The 15464-nt window shown below is 52.5% G+C and overlaps 1 protein-coding gene across 3 annotated transcripts in view; it reads left to right on the top strand.

The window, feature by feature from the left end:
• Positions 1–15464, top strand: part of LOC116455708 (opioid-binding protein/cell adhesion molecule homolog) — a 294183-nt gene that overhangs the window by 256651 nt on the left and 22068 nt on the right. For all 3 annotated transcript variants that reach the window (XM_032133915.1, XM_032133914.1, XM_032133916.1), the window contains one exon: positions 14465–14697. In XM_032133915.1, the coding sequence (XP_031989806.1) occupies positions 14465–14697 (233 nt within the window). The remainder of the gene's footprint in view (positions 1–14464; positions 14698–15464) is intronic.

The raw sequence follows: 15464 nt of genomic DNA, 5'->3' as shown, positions 1-15464 counted from the left end.
AATTACCTGCGAACTGTACGGGAAGGTTTTGATCATACAAATTCATTTTACATCGTCTCTCTCTGCCAACAGACCCACCTTCCCGCTTCGCTGAGGTTTGAACCCAGTGCATTTTTCCCTGCACATCGGTGTGTTTTTGGGGGTGGGTTGGACCTTTAATTAACCCATCATTTTGGTGCCTGTGGTTTTAATTACCAGCATAGGATTGCCTGTCTGCGCTGTGCTGGAGATTGGAGAGCGATGTTTGTAAATAGGAATAATTTGTGAAGTTTTCCTGTGTATCGTGGGGGTGTTTGCATAGCCTGCAAAGTGTTTTGCTTTTAGGTGGAAGGAAATGAGATGGGCACAAGGCTGGGATGCCTGGGCAGGGATGAGGGCTAATATCAGCATCCTGGGATGCACTGCCTGGGCACCGTGCAGTTGGGGTTGTCTCCTCCCTTCTTGCAAAGCACCATTTTTAAGGGTATTGTAGTGACAGAACAAGGGAAAATGGTTTTAAACGGACAGAGGAAAGGGTTAGATGCAATATTGGGGAGGAATTTCTCCCTGTGAGGGTGGAGAGGGCCTGGCACAGGTTGCCCAGAGAAGCTGTGGCTGCTGCATCCCTGGAAATATTTAAGGCCAGGTTGGACAGGGCTTGGAGCACCTGAGATAGTGGAAGGTGTCCCTGCTCATGGCAGGGGTTTGGAATGAGATGGGCTTTAAGGTCTGTTCCAATCCAAACCATTCCATGATTCCCCTGCCTTGCCCTGGGATCTCTTTCACATCCTTGAGTTGCTTTTCCCTGTCTTTGTGCTTGGTGTGGACATTTGGATCCAAAGCTCTCTACTTCCCCTCCACTTACTGCCGAGTTTGTTTGGGACTAGGGAATTCAGCAAAGTGCATGTGAAGGAGGCTGCAGCCTGCCCAGAGGCAGCCACGTGAAATGAAGTTGTATCACTCTCTGAGATCAAATTATCCTTCTCAGCTTTCAGAGAGAGGGCTCTGGCAGCCCCCTGCGAGAGCTCGCTGCCTCCTCCTCAGCTCGGTTTATATCCCAGTCCCCCGGTGGACTGCAAATGCTCCCTCATCAGGGCCTGCTCTCTGTGCTAATGGCCCTCTATAAATAAGCCCCAGGAACAGCGATAGAGAACAATCATAAAAGGCAGGCGCATAAATTAAAGCCGATGTTATAATAAACTAGACAAGCCCTTCATCGAGGGTTTTATGTTTCTCCTTGAGTCGGCAGCTTTGCCAGCAGAAAATGATTTCCGTGCACCTTGGCCCAGTCCTCTGTCTCGCTGCACTGTAGGTGCACACGAGTGGGTGGCAGAAATAGCTGGCATCACCATGGCCGTTTTTTGGCATTCCGGGTATTAAAGTTGCAGGGATTTCTCGGAACAGCTCTCAGCATGTCCTTAGAGTGGCAACAAGACCATGGATTTACTGATGGGGTGGCTCTGGCCACTCCTTGTGGCTATAAATGAAATGCAATGGCTCTGGGTGGCTGGAATTCCCGAGAGCTCAGCCCCTGTACCTGCGGAGAAAGGTGGAAGTTGTCGCACTCCCCCCAGCGAGCTGCAGTCAAACCTCCTGGAGGGAGATGCTGGTGCATAAAACAGCATCATCTTGGAACGTGTGGTACCTCTGAAAGGCGGCTCCTTCCCCTTTGCCCCAGAGCATCTCCCCGGTTGGAAAAGCACGCACTGGTGGCTGGCACGCGGGCCCTGTGCTGCAGCTCTGGAGTGCCTCGGGAGTGCTGGATACACTGCGCCGAAACTCCTGCCTCTCCCGGCGAGTTCAGAGCTGTCTCTCCAAATCACATCCTGGATGACTGAAACTTGGCAGGGTGAGTGGGAGCGGCAGGCAGAGCTGCCCGCTCCCCAAGTACAACTTCCCTGTGCTGGAGACATCCGGGAGATGCAGCAAGGTGTGCCATGGGCATGGAGTCGGTCAGGAAGGAGCCCATCTCCAGTTCCATGGCACACTGTGGTGCTACACAGGGGTCTTTGGCAAAGTTCATGTTTTGGTCACCAGCTCAGCTTGCTCCCAAATCCTTTTTGGACACTTTTGATCTAAGCTGCAAGTAAAGTGCAAACTGCTGCTCTGGGCTCTGAGCTTGCTTTCGTCCTGTCCACCCATCCTTTATGGTCTGTGCAGTGAAATCCAGAGGCAGAGGTGTGTGTTGACAGGGAGGTGTCACCCCATGCCTCTTGCAGGAGACTGTGTGGACAACAAGGAGGAGAACTCCAGGCATCCAGCTCCTCATTTGAGGTTCAGAACGATTTGCAGGCACATGTTTAGCTCTGATTTGAATGCATGCCCAGCCACGTGTGCAGGTCCGTGCAAGGGGGGAAGATGCTGTGCACTTATGTCTGTCTGAGGCAGCTCAGACACATCCCCTGAGTGCTCAATCAGCTTTTTCCTCTGAAAGTTTGATGGAGCCGCAGTACCTCTTGTGCTGGTGTGGGAAGGTGACAGCCAGACAGATTATGTACATGGTGGGGTGTGAAGGATAGAGGTAGAAGAAGGAGAGGAGGCAGAAAAGGAGGGATAGAGAGAGAGGGTGAGCTGTAGGCTCTGCTCTCTGCTCTGTACTCCCCTGCACGCTCTGGCCTGAGCTCCCCCTCGTGTTCAGCCGCACATATTTCTCCATTGCTCTCCTGACTCTCCTCTCCCACTTATTGCAGGGATGGTCCATCTTTCCTGCCACGTTTGCATTGGAGAAGCTGGAGCCCCATTGGGTAGTCCACTGGCTGCCAGCTTAATTTCCCCACAACCGAGGCATTCCCTTTCTCCCCAGTGTAAGTGCAGCACCTCCAGCCTTTCTGAGTATTCAGCCCAGTGCCAGATGCTCAGACAAGCTGCATCGAGAGCCAGAGATCCATAGTTTTGATTGTGCAGGGAGAGGCGCATGTCACAGACGTGCCCTGGAGTGTCTTGCCAGATTCCCTGGAGGAAGAGAGGCTGGGATGTGCCGTGCTCTGCCAGAGCAGCATTAGTTCCCTCCAGAGGCTGCCGGGCACTCCCTGCCACTGCCCCGCTCATCAGCCCCTCGCTGGTCTCACACAGGATCGTTTTCTGCTCCATTTCCTCCCCCAGCCTCCGGATTCCCCCTCCAAGCTCTCTGTTTTCTTCTTCATCATCCCGGCTGGGATAGAACATGACTGCAGCCGCAAAGAGCTCAGATCACAGCTGCCCTCAGGGCTTGTTTGCCCACATCACCTGTTGGATCGGGAGTCTGCATGTCCTTGGAAAAATATGTATTTCAGGCCGCCGGGGTGCTAATTTGCAAGGCCCATTACTCAAACGAAACATTAAAATGGCTGTCCATAAAGCAGAGCCTTTATCCGTGCCTCCCCCTCGGTCTGTACTCCCCGCGCCAGGTATAGGCTTCCTGTCAAGCCCAAGAGCCAAAAGCAAAGATTTATTGGAAGGTTCCTTGACTCCGACCTGCATTTTAATTACGTCGCCGCCAGCCTGTGCCGAGAATAAACTTGGTGGCTGTTGTGTTACCCTGGCTTCTCGTCTCCGCATGAACGCACCGGGAGAGACGCGGGTTTGCGGTGTCCCCAGTGGGGACCCTCCGGTATTCCCACGTCCTTTCCTCCCCGCTCGCCTGTGCGGATCAGCAGAGTGCTGAAACACTGATCTGCACGTGAGGCTGGGAGGGAAGGATGCAGGGAATGAGTCCTGTGCATCATCATGCCTCAGTGTCCCTTCATGAGGGAGCTCTGTCCGGCCTCCCCCAACCCACTGAGTCTTCAGGGAGGGTGAGTGCAGGCCCTGCCACAGCCACCTCGGTGCTGCCGGGGCAGGAGGCAGCAAGCAGGGCTTGGAGCAGTGCTGGAGCCCAAATTGCTTTTTGGAGAGCTCAATTTCACGCCGGGAGCGGAGCTGTGGCACCGTGGGGAATTGAGGAGCCACGCTTGTCAGGGAGGAGATGCGCTGAACTTTGGAGCTGGCTTGTTTATTTTGTCTGTGTATTTATGAGCGGGGGTGTGTATAAATATTGCTCGCCCGTGCCAGACGATGCTGGTGTCATGCTTCGTGTGGGTGCAAAGCTTGACCTGGCACTTCCCAGCTGGAATGATGCATATTTATTAGCGAGGCGATGGGTGGGAACGGCTCCCTTGCTCGCTGGCATGGCAGACACCAGCTCAGCAGAACTGGGGTTATTGTTATTAAAATAAATAAAAGCAAAAGCAGCTCGGCCACCACCGCGTCTCCCGTGCTGACTTCACGATGGAGCCAACTTCTCATAGGGGTTCATGAGAAGGTGCTCTTGGGAAGCTCCTGGCTGCATAGGGATTGACTCTGTAAAGTCCAGGTGCCAGAGCACATCCCCTGCCTCAGTTTCCCCATCAATAGCAGTGACATACTGAAGGGATGTAAGTCTCAGCCTGGCAGGGGAGTGCGAAATGCTCCCTTCATTAATAAACACAAAGCGCTTTGATATTTTTAGATGGAAGTGCCACGTATTGTATAATATTACTGTACCTCGTTTGACTTCTTTTTCGATTGCAAGCCCCCTCTTGATCCCGTTAGCTGCAGTAACAGTTATCTGGCTATATTTTATCATCTGAATATTTCAATTAAATTACTTTAAGGGGAAAAAAAAAAGCAGCAGCCTAAGCTGAAGTTGGAAATGATCACTGTATCACTCCAACTTCCCTCCATTCCCAGAAGGTTAATTGAAAGGCAGCCATCTTGGTGACGTTTAGACAAATGAGGATAATTATGTGTTCTCCAGCTCTTTGAGAGGTTAATTGCTTAGATGTACGAAGACTTGAAGAACAAAGAAGGAATAAATCAGAAGCAGGACTATGATCTGATAATGTAATTTGGGATATTCACGTGCAACTCAAACAAATAAACCCCCTAATTGCATGCAGTTGTTCGGCCCCGTGGGGTTACCGAGATCAGGTTCCTGGTTCTCGGGGATGCTCGGAGAGGGGGTACCAACAGGACAGGTCTTCATCTGGCTTGTGCCCAGGAGTGTCTGTTGTCATCTCACACTGATGACAACTTCTTTATCTGGCACTGGAGATGTCTTCTTCATCTCCATGGAGCTGTCACCTGGCTCCTTAGTGCCTGTAGCATCCAACCCTCATCCCGGCAGAGCAGTGGTGGGTGGAAATCAGATGCGTCAGGGAGGTGTGGGAGCAGCAAGCAAAGGATTTCCTCTGGTGGGTTATTTTATTTTGCCTAATTGCTGGTGAAATTCCTGCAAATTGGCAATTATATTCCTGAGCTGATGGCTCACCCAGGTCGTTTACACATCTCGTGTTTGGCAGGAGCACTTTACGGTGTTCGCCATGAAGTACGGCTTCACTCTCCAGCGGCAGAATTTCCCTCTTTTTAGAGGTTATTAATTCTCTCTGCAAGGATTTTGCACCTAAATCTTGTGGTGGCACAGTTGTGAAAGTACCTGATTTTTTTCCTTTTAATTCATCCTGGTGGAGCAGTCTGGGCGTTGGTTTGTCTTTGTCCTCTTGGGATGGGATCGGCTGGGCACTGGGAGTGACTTCCAGGTGGGATGGGTGTGGAAGGAGTGAGCTGATCTCCCCTTTGGCTTTCCTTGCCCGCTGGCACCACAGTGAGTGGCGCAGTGTGGAGCCAAGACCTTGGAAAGCTGGAGCTTTTATGGAAGTCTCGGGGTTGTGTGGAACATCAAGCTGTCCAGCCAGGATCAAATACTGCTTCATCTTCCAGCCATGAGGCTCAGAAAAACGGTGCTGTTTTTCTCCACTGAAAGCTTGAGTGTAAAACATCTTCATCCAGCATCTTCTTTCCTTCTCTGTTCTGTCTCTGGGGAAGTTGGAATTGATTTCAAATGAGCAAATGCCTCCCCACCCCTAACATGTGAGGAGCCATGAGCCTCAGCCTCTGAAGCACTAGCGAGAGGTTTTTCCGTCGATCTGTCTGGAATTGCAGTTTAATTCCCTGCGTTTGCTCCCGTATCGTGCATTAAGATACAGCGAGTTTATCCAGCAGTCCAGCTGTTTTGAAGATAATTACTACAGAACTCAACCTGATGTAAAATAATCCTCCTGGGCAAGCAGCCAAGAGCTTGAGACTTATCCTCCAAAGACTGAAACCTCTCCATTACCCTTAAGAGCCACAGAGATAGCGGTGGGCATCTCGTGACAAATATATTTTTGGTGGTAATCAACAGCAGGATGTGAGAAGAGATTTGCTTTCCACCCTGACTCTTGGGGAGGGTGGTGTGGCCAGATAGACCGACCAAGAGTGAGGCCCACGTGCGATGGAGACATGGCTGGCTTTCCTTCCAAAGGGCCCTACCTGCTGCTGTTAACCCCAGGAACCCCTTTTGGGGTGATAACACCATTCCCTTGCTGCATTGCCCCCCTGTCCCGCACTGGGGTGGCTTCAGACCAATTTTCCCTCCTTGCAATGCAGGGACAAGTGTCCGATGATTTTGCTCCAGATGCTTCTCTCGCAGTCCAGGTTTTAATCAGCCTGCCAGCATCCTTTCTTCTTTTGCAACTGTGGGATGCTGCCAGAGCCACAGCCGCATCCTCCTGGGTTGAAAGTGTCCCCCTTATCCATCTGAAATGGAGACGGTCACCAGTCCCCTCAGGATGGCTGAATCAGAGTGGTCAGAGCCCCGTGTTGCCGTGCGCTAATTACCGCCACAGAACTGCGTGTCCAGCTGTGACAGCCAAAGTTATTCCTCTCTCTCCCTGCCTGGGCAGGTGAATGAAAAAACCTGGCAAAAAAAGCAATGACAAGGAAAAAGCCCAACCCCACAATCCCAGCACAGGCGTGGAGGACTTGAGGTTCTCAACTGCTCAGCTCTGCTAGTGATGATCTCAGTGTTTTCTTTGCTGCTTTTGATGAAGAACACTGGAAATCAGCCGGTTGCAGGTGCTGTATTGTGTGAGATTAGTGCTGATTTAGGCAGGGTGCGGGTGCTGATTGAGCAGGGGGCTCTGCTGATGCCGGCGTGCCAAGGGCAGGGGGATCTCCAGATTGTGTCCCTTAATCAGCACCTTGAAGGGTGCTGATGCCATTGGCAGGTGTCTCTCCCTGGGTTTTTCCCTGCTGAGATGTGGGGCAGGGCTTGGTGTAGGGAGAGGGGGATTTGCCTTTGCTGGTGAGAAAACAGCTCTCTGTGCGTGTTTCCTAGGACAGGTACCGATGCCTTCATGCTAAACGCTGCTGGATGGTGACCATCTTTTTTGGAGAGGAGCTGGGAAGATGTCCCAGCCTTCTTCAAACCACGGGATGGCCCAGGGACCATGAGGAAGTTGGAAATCAGTGCCTGGCTGTGTGAGGGAAAGAGTGTAACCATGACGGTACAATTTTGGGCAAGGAAAGATGCTTTGCTGCACTTCTTCCAATTTCTGTGGTTTTCCTGGCCTGGCTGCCCCTGCTCGGTGCCTTCATTTTCATCTCTGTCTTTGGGAGATGAGGTGTGGCCACCAGCATCGACTGACTCTGATGGAAGCATTTACATGCCACCTGCTCTATAAACATTCCCATTGATTTGCTCTATCCAAAGGCCTCCCGCTTTATTTCTTTTGCTGCCACCTCATATTTCGTTATGAAGATTTCTCCTGAGCTGATAACAGCTGTTGGCTGTTGGGGCTTAAGCTGGTGCCTTCTGACCTTCCCTACCACGCGGGGGGAGCATCCCGGCGCGTGGACATGGATATTGATGCATTGTTGTGTCAGAAATAAGGGAAAGCCAGGTGGGAGCTGGGAGAAGCGTACCTGAGCACGTGACCTCATCCAGCCCCCCTTCCCCTTGCTGATGATGTTGTCAGGGTGACATGTGTCCCTGCAAGCTGGAAGTAAAAGCAATGAGGAGTGAAAGAAGGGCCTTACGAACTGAAGGGAAAGCCTGGCTTGCTTTAACAGAGCTGACTGTTTCTGGATTTGCTCGTTGTGGAGCATTAATTCAGAAAATCCCGTGAATGGCTTTGGGGAGAAGATGTGATCCGTCAGTGGGGGCACCATGCAGCAGCTCACCTTGCTGGGCATCCCTTCCCTCCTCAAATTGCAATTGCTTTCTAAGCTGCCTGCAGCACACCTCTGCCTGTATCAGCTTTAGGATCACTCTGTGCCTCCTGCAGTGGTCCCAGGTCCACCCCTGACTCCAGGGGGCTCAGACCCCCCTCCCTGAATTAATGTCAGCTCAAGCTTGGCAGCGACCTGGCACCAGGCTCAGCCTTTGCATGCTCTGGGTTGTCACAGAGGCCACCCAAAGCCCTGTGAATGCTGGGTGCAGAGCAGACAGTGTTTTGTGTGGCATGGACCCCTCAGGGACTGCATAGTGAGCGTTGTCTTGACTTCTGATGCCTCGCGCAGACGGCTCCCGCCCTCCTCATCATCTTGTTATCATTCTAATGTCTGGGAGCTGCAGTCATGGACCAAAACACCATTAAACTATCTGAAATGGAGCAACTCGACAGCCTCTGCCCTCACAGGCTTATTATCTTTGCAGATGGATATTTTATATTTAGCGGTGTCTAATGTATCAATTTGGGCTTTGATTTTTCACTGGGAGCAGCTTCTATTCTGGTGCCTGGTGGTGGGCAAACTGCCACTGCAGGGGAACCACCAGGGACAAACCCTCCCTGGCAAGCCCCGAGCCTCTGGAGAGGGCAGAAGGGTCCCATAGCCCTCAGAGGGCTTTGGGGAGGGGATTGTTGGCAGGGAACAGGTTTTCCAGTGGTCTGGAGTGTGTTTGAACAGCACTGGGAGGGCTTGGGGAATTGGAGCAGTAGCAATGGGGCCAGGCAATTAATTAAACTTGCAGAGAGTGAGAGCTGGTGGCGAGTGGCTTTGCAGGAGGCAGTGGCTGAGTGGTGTACGGTGGGGAGGGAGGAATGTTATGGAGAAAAGAAGAAATGTTTAGGCTGGCCAAGCTCTTGTACATCCCACGCTCCTTGTTTTCCCACAGCGGGCATGAGTGTGGTTATGGATTGGGACTTGCTGAGTGGTTGGTGAGAGCTGGATGGGAGCTGGCCATGCTGGGTGATGCTGTATGGTGCATCCCGAGTGCCCTCTGTCCTCGGGGTGCTGGGATGGTGTGGGGATGGCATGGAGCTGTGCCCTCTGTCCTCAGGGTGCTGGGATGGCGTGGAGCTGTGTCCTCTGTCCTCGGGGTGCTGGTATGGTGTGGGGATGGCGTGGAGCTGTGTCCTCTGTCCTCGGGGTGCTGGGATGGTGTGGAGATGGCGTGGAGCTGTGCCCTCTGTCCTCGGGGTGCTGGGATGGTGTGGAGATGGCATGGAGCTGTGTCCTCTGTTCTCAGGGTGTTGGGATGGCGTGGAGCTGTGCCCTCTGTCCTCGGGGTGCTGGGATGGTGTTGGGATGGCATGGAGCTGTGCCCTCCATCCTCAGGGTGCTGGGATGGTGTGGAGCTGTGCCTCCATCCTTGGGGTGCTGGGATGGTGTGGGGATGGCATGGACCTGTGCCTCCATCCTCGGGGTGCTGGGATGGTGTGGGGATGGCATGGAGCTGTGTCCTCTGTCCTCAGGCTGCTGGGATGGTGTGGAAACGGTGTGGAGCTGTGCACTCCACATCCAGGCACCAGGATGAATGGGAGAGAGGGGGAGAAGGGACACTGTGGGTGCCTCAGAGAGGAGACAGAGTGCCAGTGGACAGGATCATGACTAAAGACAAAGTGCCTCGTGCCCTCCACCCCCAGAATAAATAACATGGATGGCAGTCACGGAAGCCCAGGTGGGGCAGTCCTGCCCTTGGGAACTGCCGTGTGAGACCCGCCGTCACACGGCGCAGATGCCATTGTCCCTGCAGATAATGTGGCGGGTTACATTGTTGGGAGAGGATTAGAGGAGCTGCTGTGTTTTAAAGGCCTGCTTCTCATTTGTATCTTGAACGAAGTGGGAGCACAGCCAGGTTCTGTTCTTTTGTGTTTACTTCTGAGGAAATGTGTTTATTTCCGATGATTACAAATAAATCTCCTCTGCCTTTGCTCCAGCCGCCCAGAATAAAAAACATCCGGCGCCCCTTAACTGTGGAGCTGGGGCTAATATTGGAAGTGAAGGAGAAATCCCATTAGGCATCTCTGGCAAATGTGATTAACAATTTCTTCTCAAAGACAAGGGTGTTCATTCTGCCCCTGTGACAGGTATTTTTGGTTGGAGGCTTCCCAGGGTGAAGCATCACCCAGTCACTGTCGAGGGGCTTCGCTCCCGATCCGGGTGAGCTATTTTAGCCACTGAAATCTGGGTCAGCCGGCAAGTTTGCAACTGGTTTTGGCATCTCCATTTGTCATCCTGACGAGACATGTTACCTACAGGAGAGAGAAGCAATTTGGTGTTGAAGGGCCATAGAGGAGTTTAAAAGTAGAGCACTGTTGGTTTGAACAAGGAAACAGGAGGAGTTTGAATCCTAGAATCACCAAATATCCTTGGCTGGAAGGGACACACAAGGATCGTTAAGTCCATGTCCTGGCTCTGCACCGGACAGCGCCAAAAATCCTACCATATGTCCAAAAGGGTTTGTACAACAAATTTGGGTTGATCCATTCCCCCAGCCTCTCAGCATGGACAGGGACCGGTGGTCTTGGCTCTTCAGGTACAAACACGTCCCCTGGATGTCTCAGGAAGTGCATCAACATTTTGGGCTCCCATGCCTCCCATTCCTCAGAATATTTTGCACCCATGGAGAGGGTTTTGCAAGACTTCTTTTATGCTTCCAACTCTTTGTGTGTTATTTATCCCTCCAAATTACTGCCAGAAAACTTGTGCTGACCCTGGACGCTGTATTTTCTTCACCATGGGGAAGGTGTTGAGGGCAGCCCCAGGCTTCTCCCTCGTGTTCAGCCAAGTCAGCAGTGCAGGAAAGGTCTGTGATGTGGCAGGGGATGAAGGTGGAGGGTGTTACGGCTCATCCCACACGTAGGAGAGGCACTGTCAGTGTCATTGATGGGGCTGGGAAGGAGCCTGCTGTGGGAGAGATGTGGGGTGTCTCTTAATAGGTGCAGGAGGAGGGAGACGGTCACTGTGTGCCACTGAACACAAAGAGCACGTCAGCGGAGTTATCTGTATTGTTGACACTAAGTGAAATAATTCCACGGCAAACTTCAAAATTAGCATTTAAGAATGAGGAATAGGGGCAATTAGAGGGGAAGCAGCGCAGCATCGGTGCCCCCAGCTCCCACCCTCATGCATCTTCTCATGCTGCCGTGTTCAGGTTCATCACCCTCGTCTCTGGTGGAGCGCTGGGATCCCTACAGCAGCTCTTGTCCTCCCGCAGAGTGAGGGGATCAATGTGGGTCTCAGGGGATGAAGCCTTCGAAAGCCCACATGTATCATTGTGAGTGCTGTGGGGGCTGGAGCTCCAGCAAAACCCAGCATCCAAAGCTCCCCAGCCACTCTGACAGAGAGCAACAGTGGTTAGAGGCAGCTGAAGGGTTGCAGATGGTGAAAAGTCTCTGCTCAAAGGCAATGAGGGTGTGAGTGGGATGCAGAGATGGAGGAGCTGATGGGACGGGTCACGTTGCACAAAGAAGGGATGCGTGGGGTAGCTGGGATGCAGCGTGCACTGCGGGCTGATGATATCATTCTCGAGATATTCCCTCTGCCTTGCTGATGGGCTTTCTCCAGGTGAACAGCGGAGCCAGGATGAGTTTATTTCCCTCCCACGTGACAGGTTCTTTATTGTCTTTTGTCCCTTCTGGACTCGTAAGGCAGTTTCTGGAGATGGATACGGTGCCTTCAGGAAACTGTTAATGGGAGTTTGTCTTTGGTTTTAATTAGATCCCTTCAAGGGAAAACCTCCTGGCCTGCTTTATTATCCAGCTTTGTCAGAGCTTGTCTGCTTTATCTAAACACTTTGCAGAAGTCTCTTTACCTGTTTGCTTACTGGAGACATTATCATAATCCTGGTCAATTGGAAATGGGGAGCAAAGACGGCTCAGCAGACAAGTGAGCGCCGTCAGCTTAGCAGCTAATGGAGATCGCTTTCCCAGACAGGTAAAGAAGCTGATGAGGTGCTCCTTGTGCCAGGATATCTGTCGGTATTCTCTTTGTAGTGCCAATTGCCAGGGCATGGGAAAACTGGCAGTGGGAAGGTGAGATCAGCAGAGAAGGTGCCCCCAGGAATGCCATGTGTTCTGTGCCAGCTGGTGGATGGGCTTTTCTGCTGGTGGTGGTTCTGACACGTTCCCAGGAGGTGCAGGAGGGCTGGTTTTTTGCAGGAGGGTTGTCTGGTCATCTGTAGCTGCAGGGGATAGTCTGGGCTCCGGTGGATAGGAGCATGATGCTGCACAAAGCCGAAGGCACTTGGTCCTAAATTAGCTGTTGAGTGGCAGCAACTGAAGAGTGAGCTGGAGGGATGGGAAGGAGGAGCCTTTGCCTCCTTGCTCTTGCCATGGGTTTGTTACAGAGATCTCCAGGCTGCTGCTGCCTGCTTGTTCCAAGTGGTTTTGAGGGCAGTACCTGTCACCAGCACCATGGACAAGAGAGGGTGATGCTGTCCTTGCCCTCCCTCCTGTGAGCGTGTCCACCTGGGACATCCCTGAGTGCTTGTGCGGGTGCAGCTCTGAGATGTAAATGTGAGCTGTAAATGCAGAATGAACCACCCCAGTTCTCAGGTATCCTGCACTGGCCCCAGACCTCCTTGGGAAGGATATTCCACATGTGCCAGCCGAAGCTGGGCAGCAACAGCCAAACGTACTCAGCGGTGGCACGAGCGTCTCACCCCCGTCACTTCAAACCCGAGTCCTTGTGCTTCACCCCTAATGAGGGGACCCGAGAGTGCCTCGCAGGGCTGTAGTCTGGATATTTATATGAGCGCAGACATGCAAGTTGTCTGTTTTACATATTGCTGCCCTGATTTTTCAGTGCACGCAATGAATAATTTACAGAAGCCGTGTGTAAGTATCTCTTTATTATTCATTATAATGAAGTGAGACAGCAGTAATAGTCCACTAGACTGGAATCCCCCAGGGCCGAACTTAACTCGGCTGTGCTTAGCTCTCCCCCAGTTAATTTGAAGGAAGAGAGGGCTTGGCTTCCCGACAAGGACGATGCCGTCTGCCGGCACAAGGCTGCCTTGGTCCGGCAGAGCCGAGCTGGCGCCGGGGCATGTCTGACACCGAGCAGGCTCCCGGCGTGCCGGCAGTGCCGCGGCGGGCGTGGAGGGCCATCCGTCTTTCCCGGCGTCCGTACGTGATGTGGCTGGCAGAGACGTACAGCTCCTGCAAGGGGAAAATTACTTGTTTGCAGGAGAATATATGGCACGTTCCTCTGAACCGAGCACCCGGGGGGACCCTCAAACATGCCAAGTATCGCCCCTTCCCTGCGCCCGATTAATAATCTCGATCGAGGTGACGCTCTGCAATCTCAGCAAGGGAGGCATATAACACCCCCGGAGCCTGGGCAGGAGAGGTGCTGTGATAGGGATGAGGACAGGAACAGCCTCCCAGCCCCTGTCTGAATTTACAGGCATGTGGAGAGGGACTCGCACGAGTTTCTTGATTGACTGTAGGTGCCTTTTCCTACAGTCCTGGCTGCACAAAGCTGTGGCAGCTCTGCCACTGCCAGCACTAGCTCACGTCTAGCTTGATTTTCCCGTTATTTTTTTCATGCCAAGTAAAAGCTTCCCTAGCCTGGTCCTCAGGTGGCAAAGGTGGAACTCCCAAGAGATACTGGGCTCTTAATTTAACCAAACACTCAGAGCTTTTGCTGCAGATGCCATGGTGGCAGCAGAGAAGGCCACAAGTTAATAGATGGAGAAGAAGCTATCAAGCAGAATGAAAAAGCCATGTTTTCCAGGAACATTTTAATTCCCTTCCCCCCCATCCCATTCTTTGCCAAGTGTAACTCAGCGCCGTGGACCGGAGCTGCTGAGCTCCTGCGTGTCTCAGAGCGGGGAGAGTGGGAGCCAGGCAGGAAATAAATAATGGAAACGACCGCGTTGTGTTTTCAAGGCACTTGTAGGATTTACAGCTGCTTATCCAAATGTTCCCTTGCCTTCCCCGTGTGCTGGCTTGGCCGTCTCCAGCTGTTTCTCTTCTTCCCCTCTCCCCGTGCATGTGCCATGGCCCCTGTCCCTGGCAGTGGGGGTGTTTATCACCCCGGGGATGGCTTGAGGGCTGTACAGACAAGCTGAACTGTCAGCACATTTTACAGCTTCATCTGGAATTCTCAGTGCACAGCGAAGGCGAGGGGGGCTGTGGAGGTGCGTGAGAAGGGCGATAGAGATGGTCTGGCTGGCTTGCAGAGTCAAACAATGGGAATTTTGTCTGTGGCTCCCCAGCTGTGTGTAAAAGGAAAAGAGAGGTTTTATTTCAGGAGAACCCACTGTTTGTATGAAATCTCACGTGATGGGGGGATGTGGAAACAGGGAAGCACAGCACCATCTCCATGCTGGCAGTGCTGGGCAGCCACACTCCCATCCTGCTCCCATCCCCTTTTGGGACCCAGGATGCTCTCTGTGTGTCCCATTCCAGGTGTTTGACCCTCTGTGTGTCCCCTCCAGGTGTACTGTGGATGACCGGGTCACGCGGGTAGCGTGGCTGAACCGCAGCACCATCCTGTATGCCGGCAATGACAAGTGGTCTATAGACAACCGCGTGGTCATCCTGTCCAACACCAAAACCCAGTACAGCATCAAGATACACAACGTGGACATATATGATGAGGGCCCCTACACCTGCTCCGTGCAGACAGACAATCACCCCAAGACCTCACGCGTCCATCTCATCGTGCAAGGTAGGTCTGAACGTGCCTCGTGCTGTTGCTGGATGGTTTGATCTGGAAGGCTGCCTGGACTTGGGAAGGGTTTGGAGACCCTCTTGGTAGTGGAGTTGGAGCCAGCATTAGTTGCTTCAGGCATTGCAGGGCATGGTGTGGACAAGTGCCCACCATGCCAGGGAGGAGATGAACGGGCATTGTCTCAGCCTCACTGTGCTATACAGTCATCACATGGGGCAGAGGACACCTGAGAACTGACAGTGGGGCTGCTGATCTCTTCCTTATTCCCCCTTTGCCTGTCCCTGCTGTGAACTGGACCTGTCTCCACAGCTTGGAACCATGTTGCTCAGCTTGGTCCATCAGGGGTTTGTTAGGAAGGTTCTTCAGAAGAGCCAAAAGCAGCATGCTGCCAGGCACAGAGGAGAAGCAGATCCCAACAGCACAGGGTCCATGGTTTTGGGGGAGAGGTCAAAGTCACTGTGTGGCCATGAAGGACTTTTGGCACCGGGCTTCACAGGCAAGTGTATCAATATAGCAGATGCTGTTGGGTTGCAAAGCAGCATCTTGAGGATGTTCTGATGAGGGGGTGCAGGTGCTGGCAGATCAGAGGGGCCAGTAGCACTCAGATAGATGCTGCCTCCAGATTCTTGTGGCTTTGCACCAGCTACTGGCTTTTGTCCGGTCTCTAGATTAATTTTTCAGAGTTAGTGTTAGTTCAGGTTAGATAAAGATAATGAAAGTTTCCTAATCCTCTTAAAGAAGATTTATTTGGCTGAGTAGAAAGC

Source organism: Corvus moneduloides, chromosome 25 (assembly GCF_009650955.1).
Source record: "Corvus moneduloides isolate bCorMon1 chromosome 25, bCorMon1.pri, whole genome shotgun sequence".
In the NCBI taxonomy this organism is placed as follows: Eukaryota; Metazoa; Chordata; class Aves; order Passeriformes; family Corvidae; genus Corvus; species Corvus moneduloides.
Note: the sequence above shows the minus strand (reverse complement) of the source record. Positions and strands in the feature narration are given on the sequence as shown.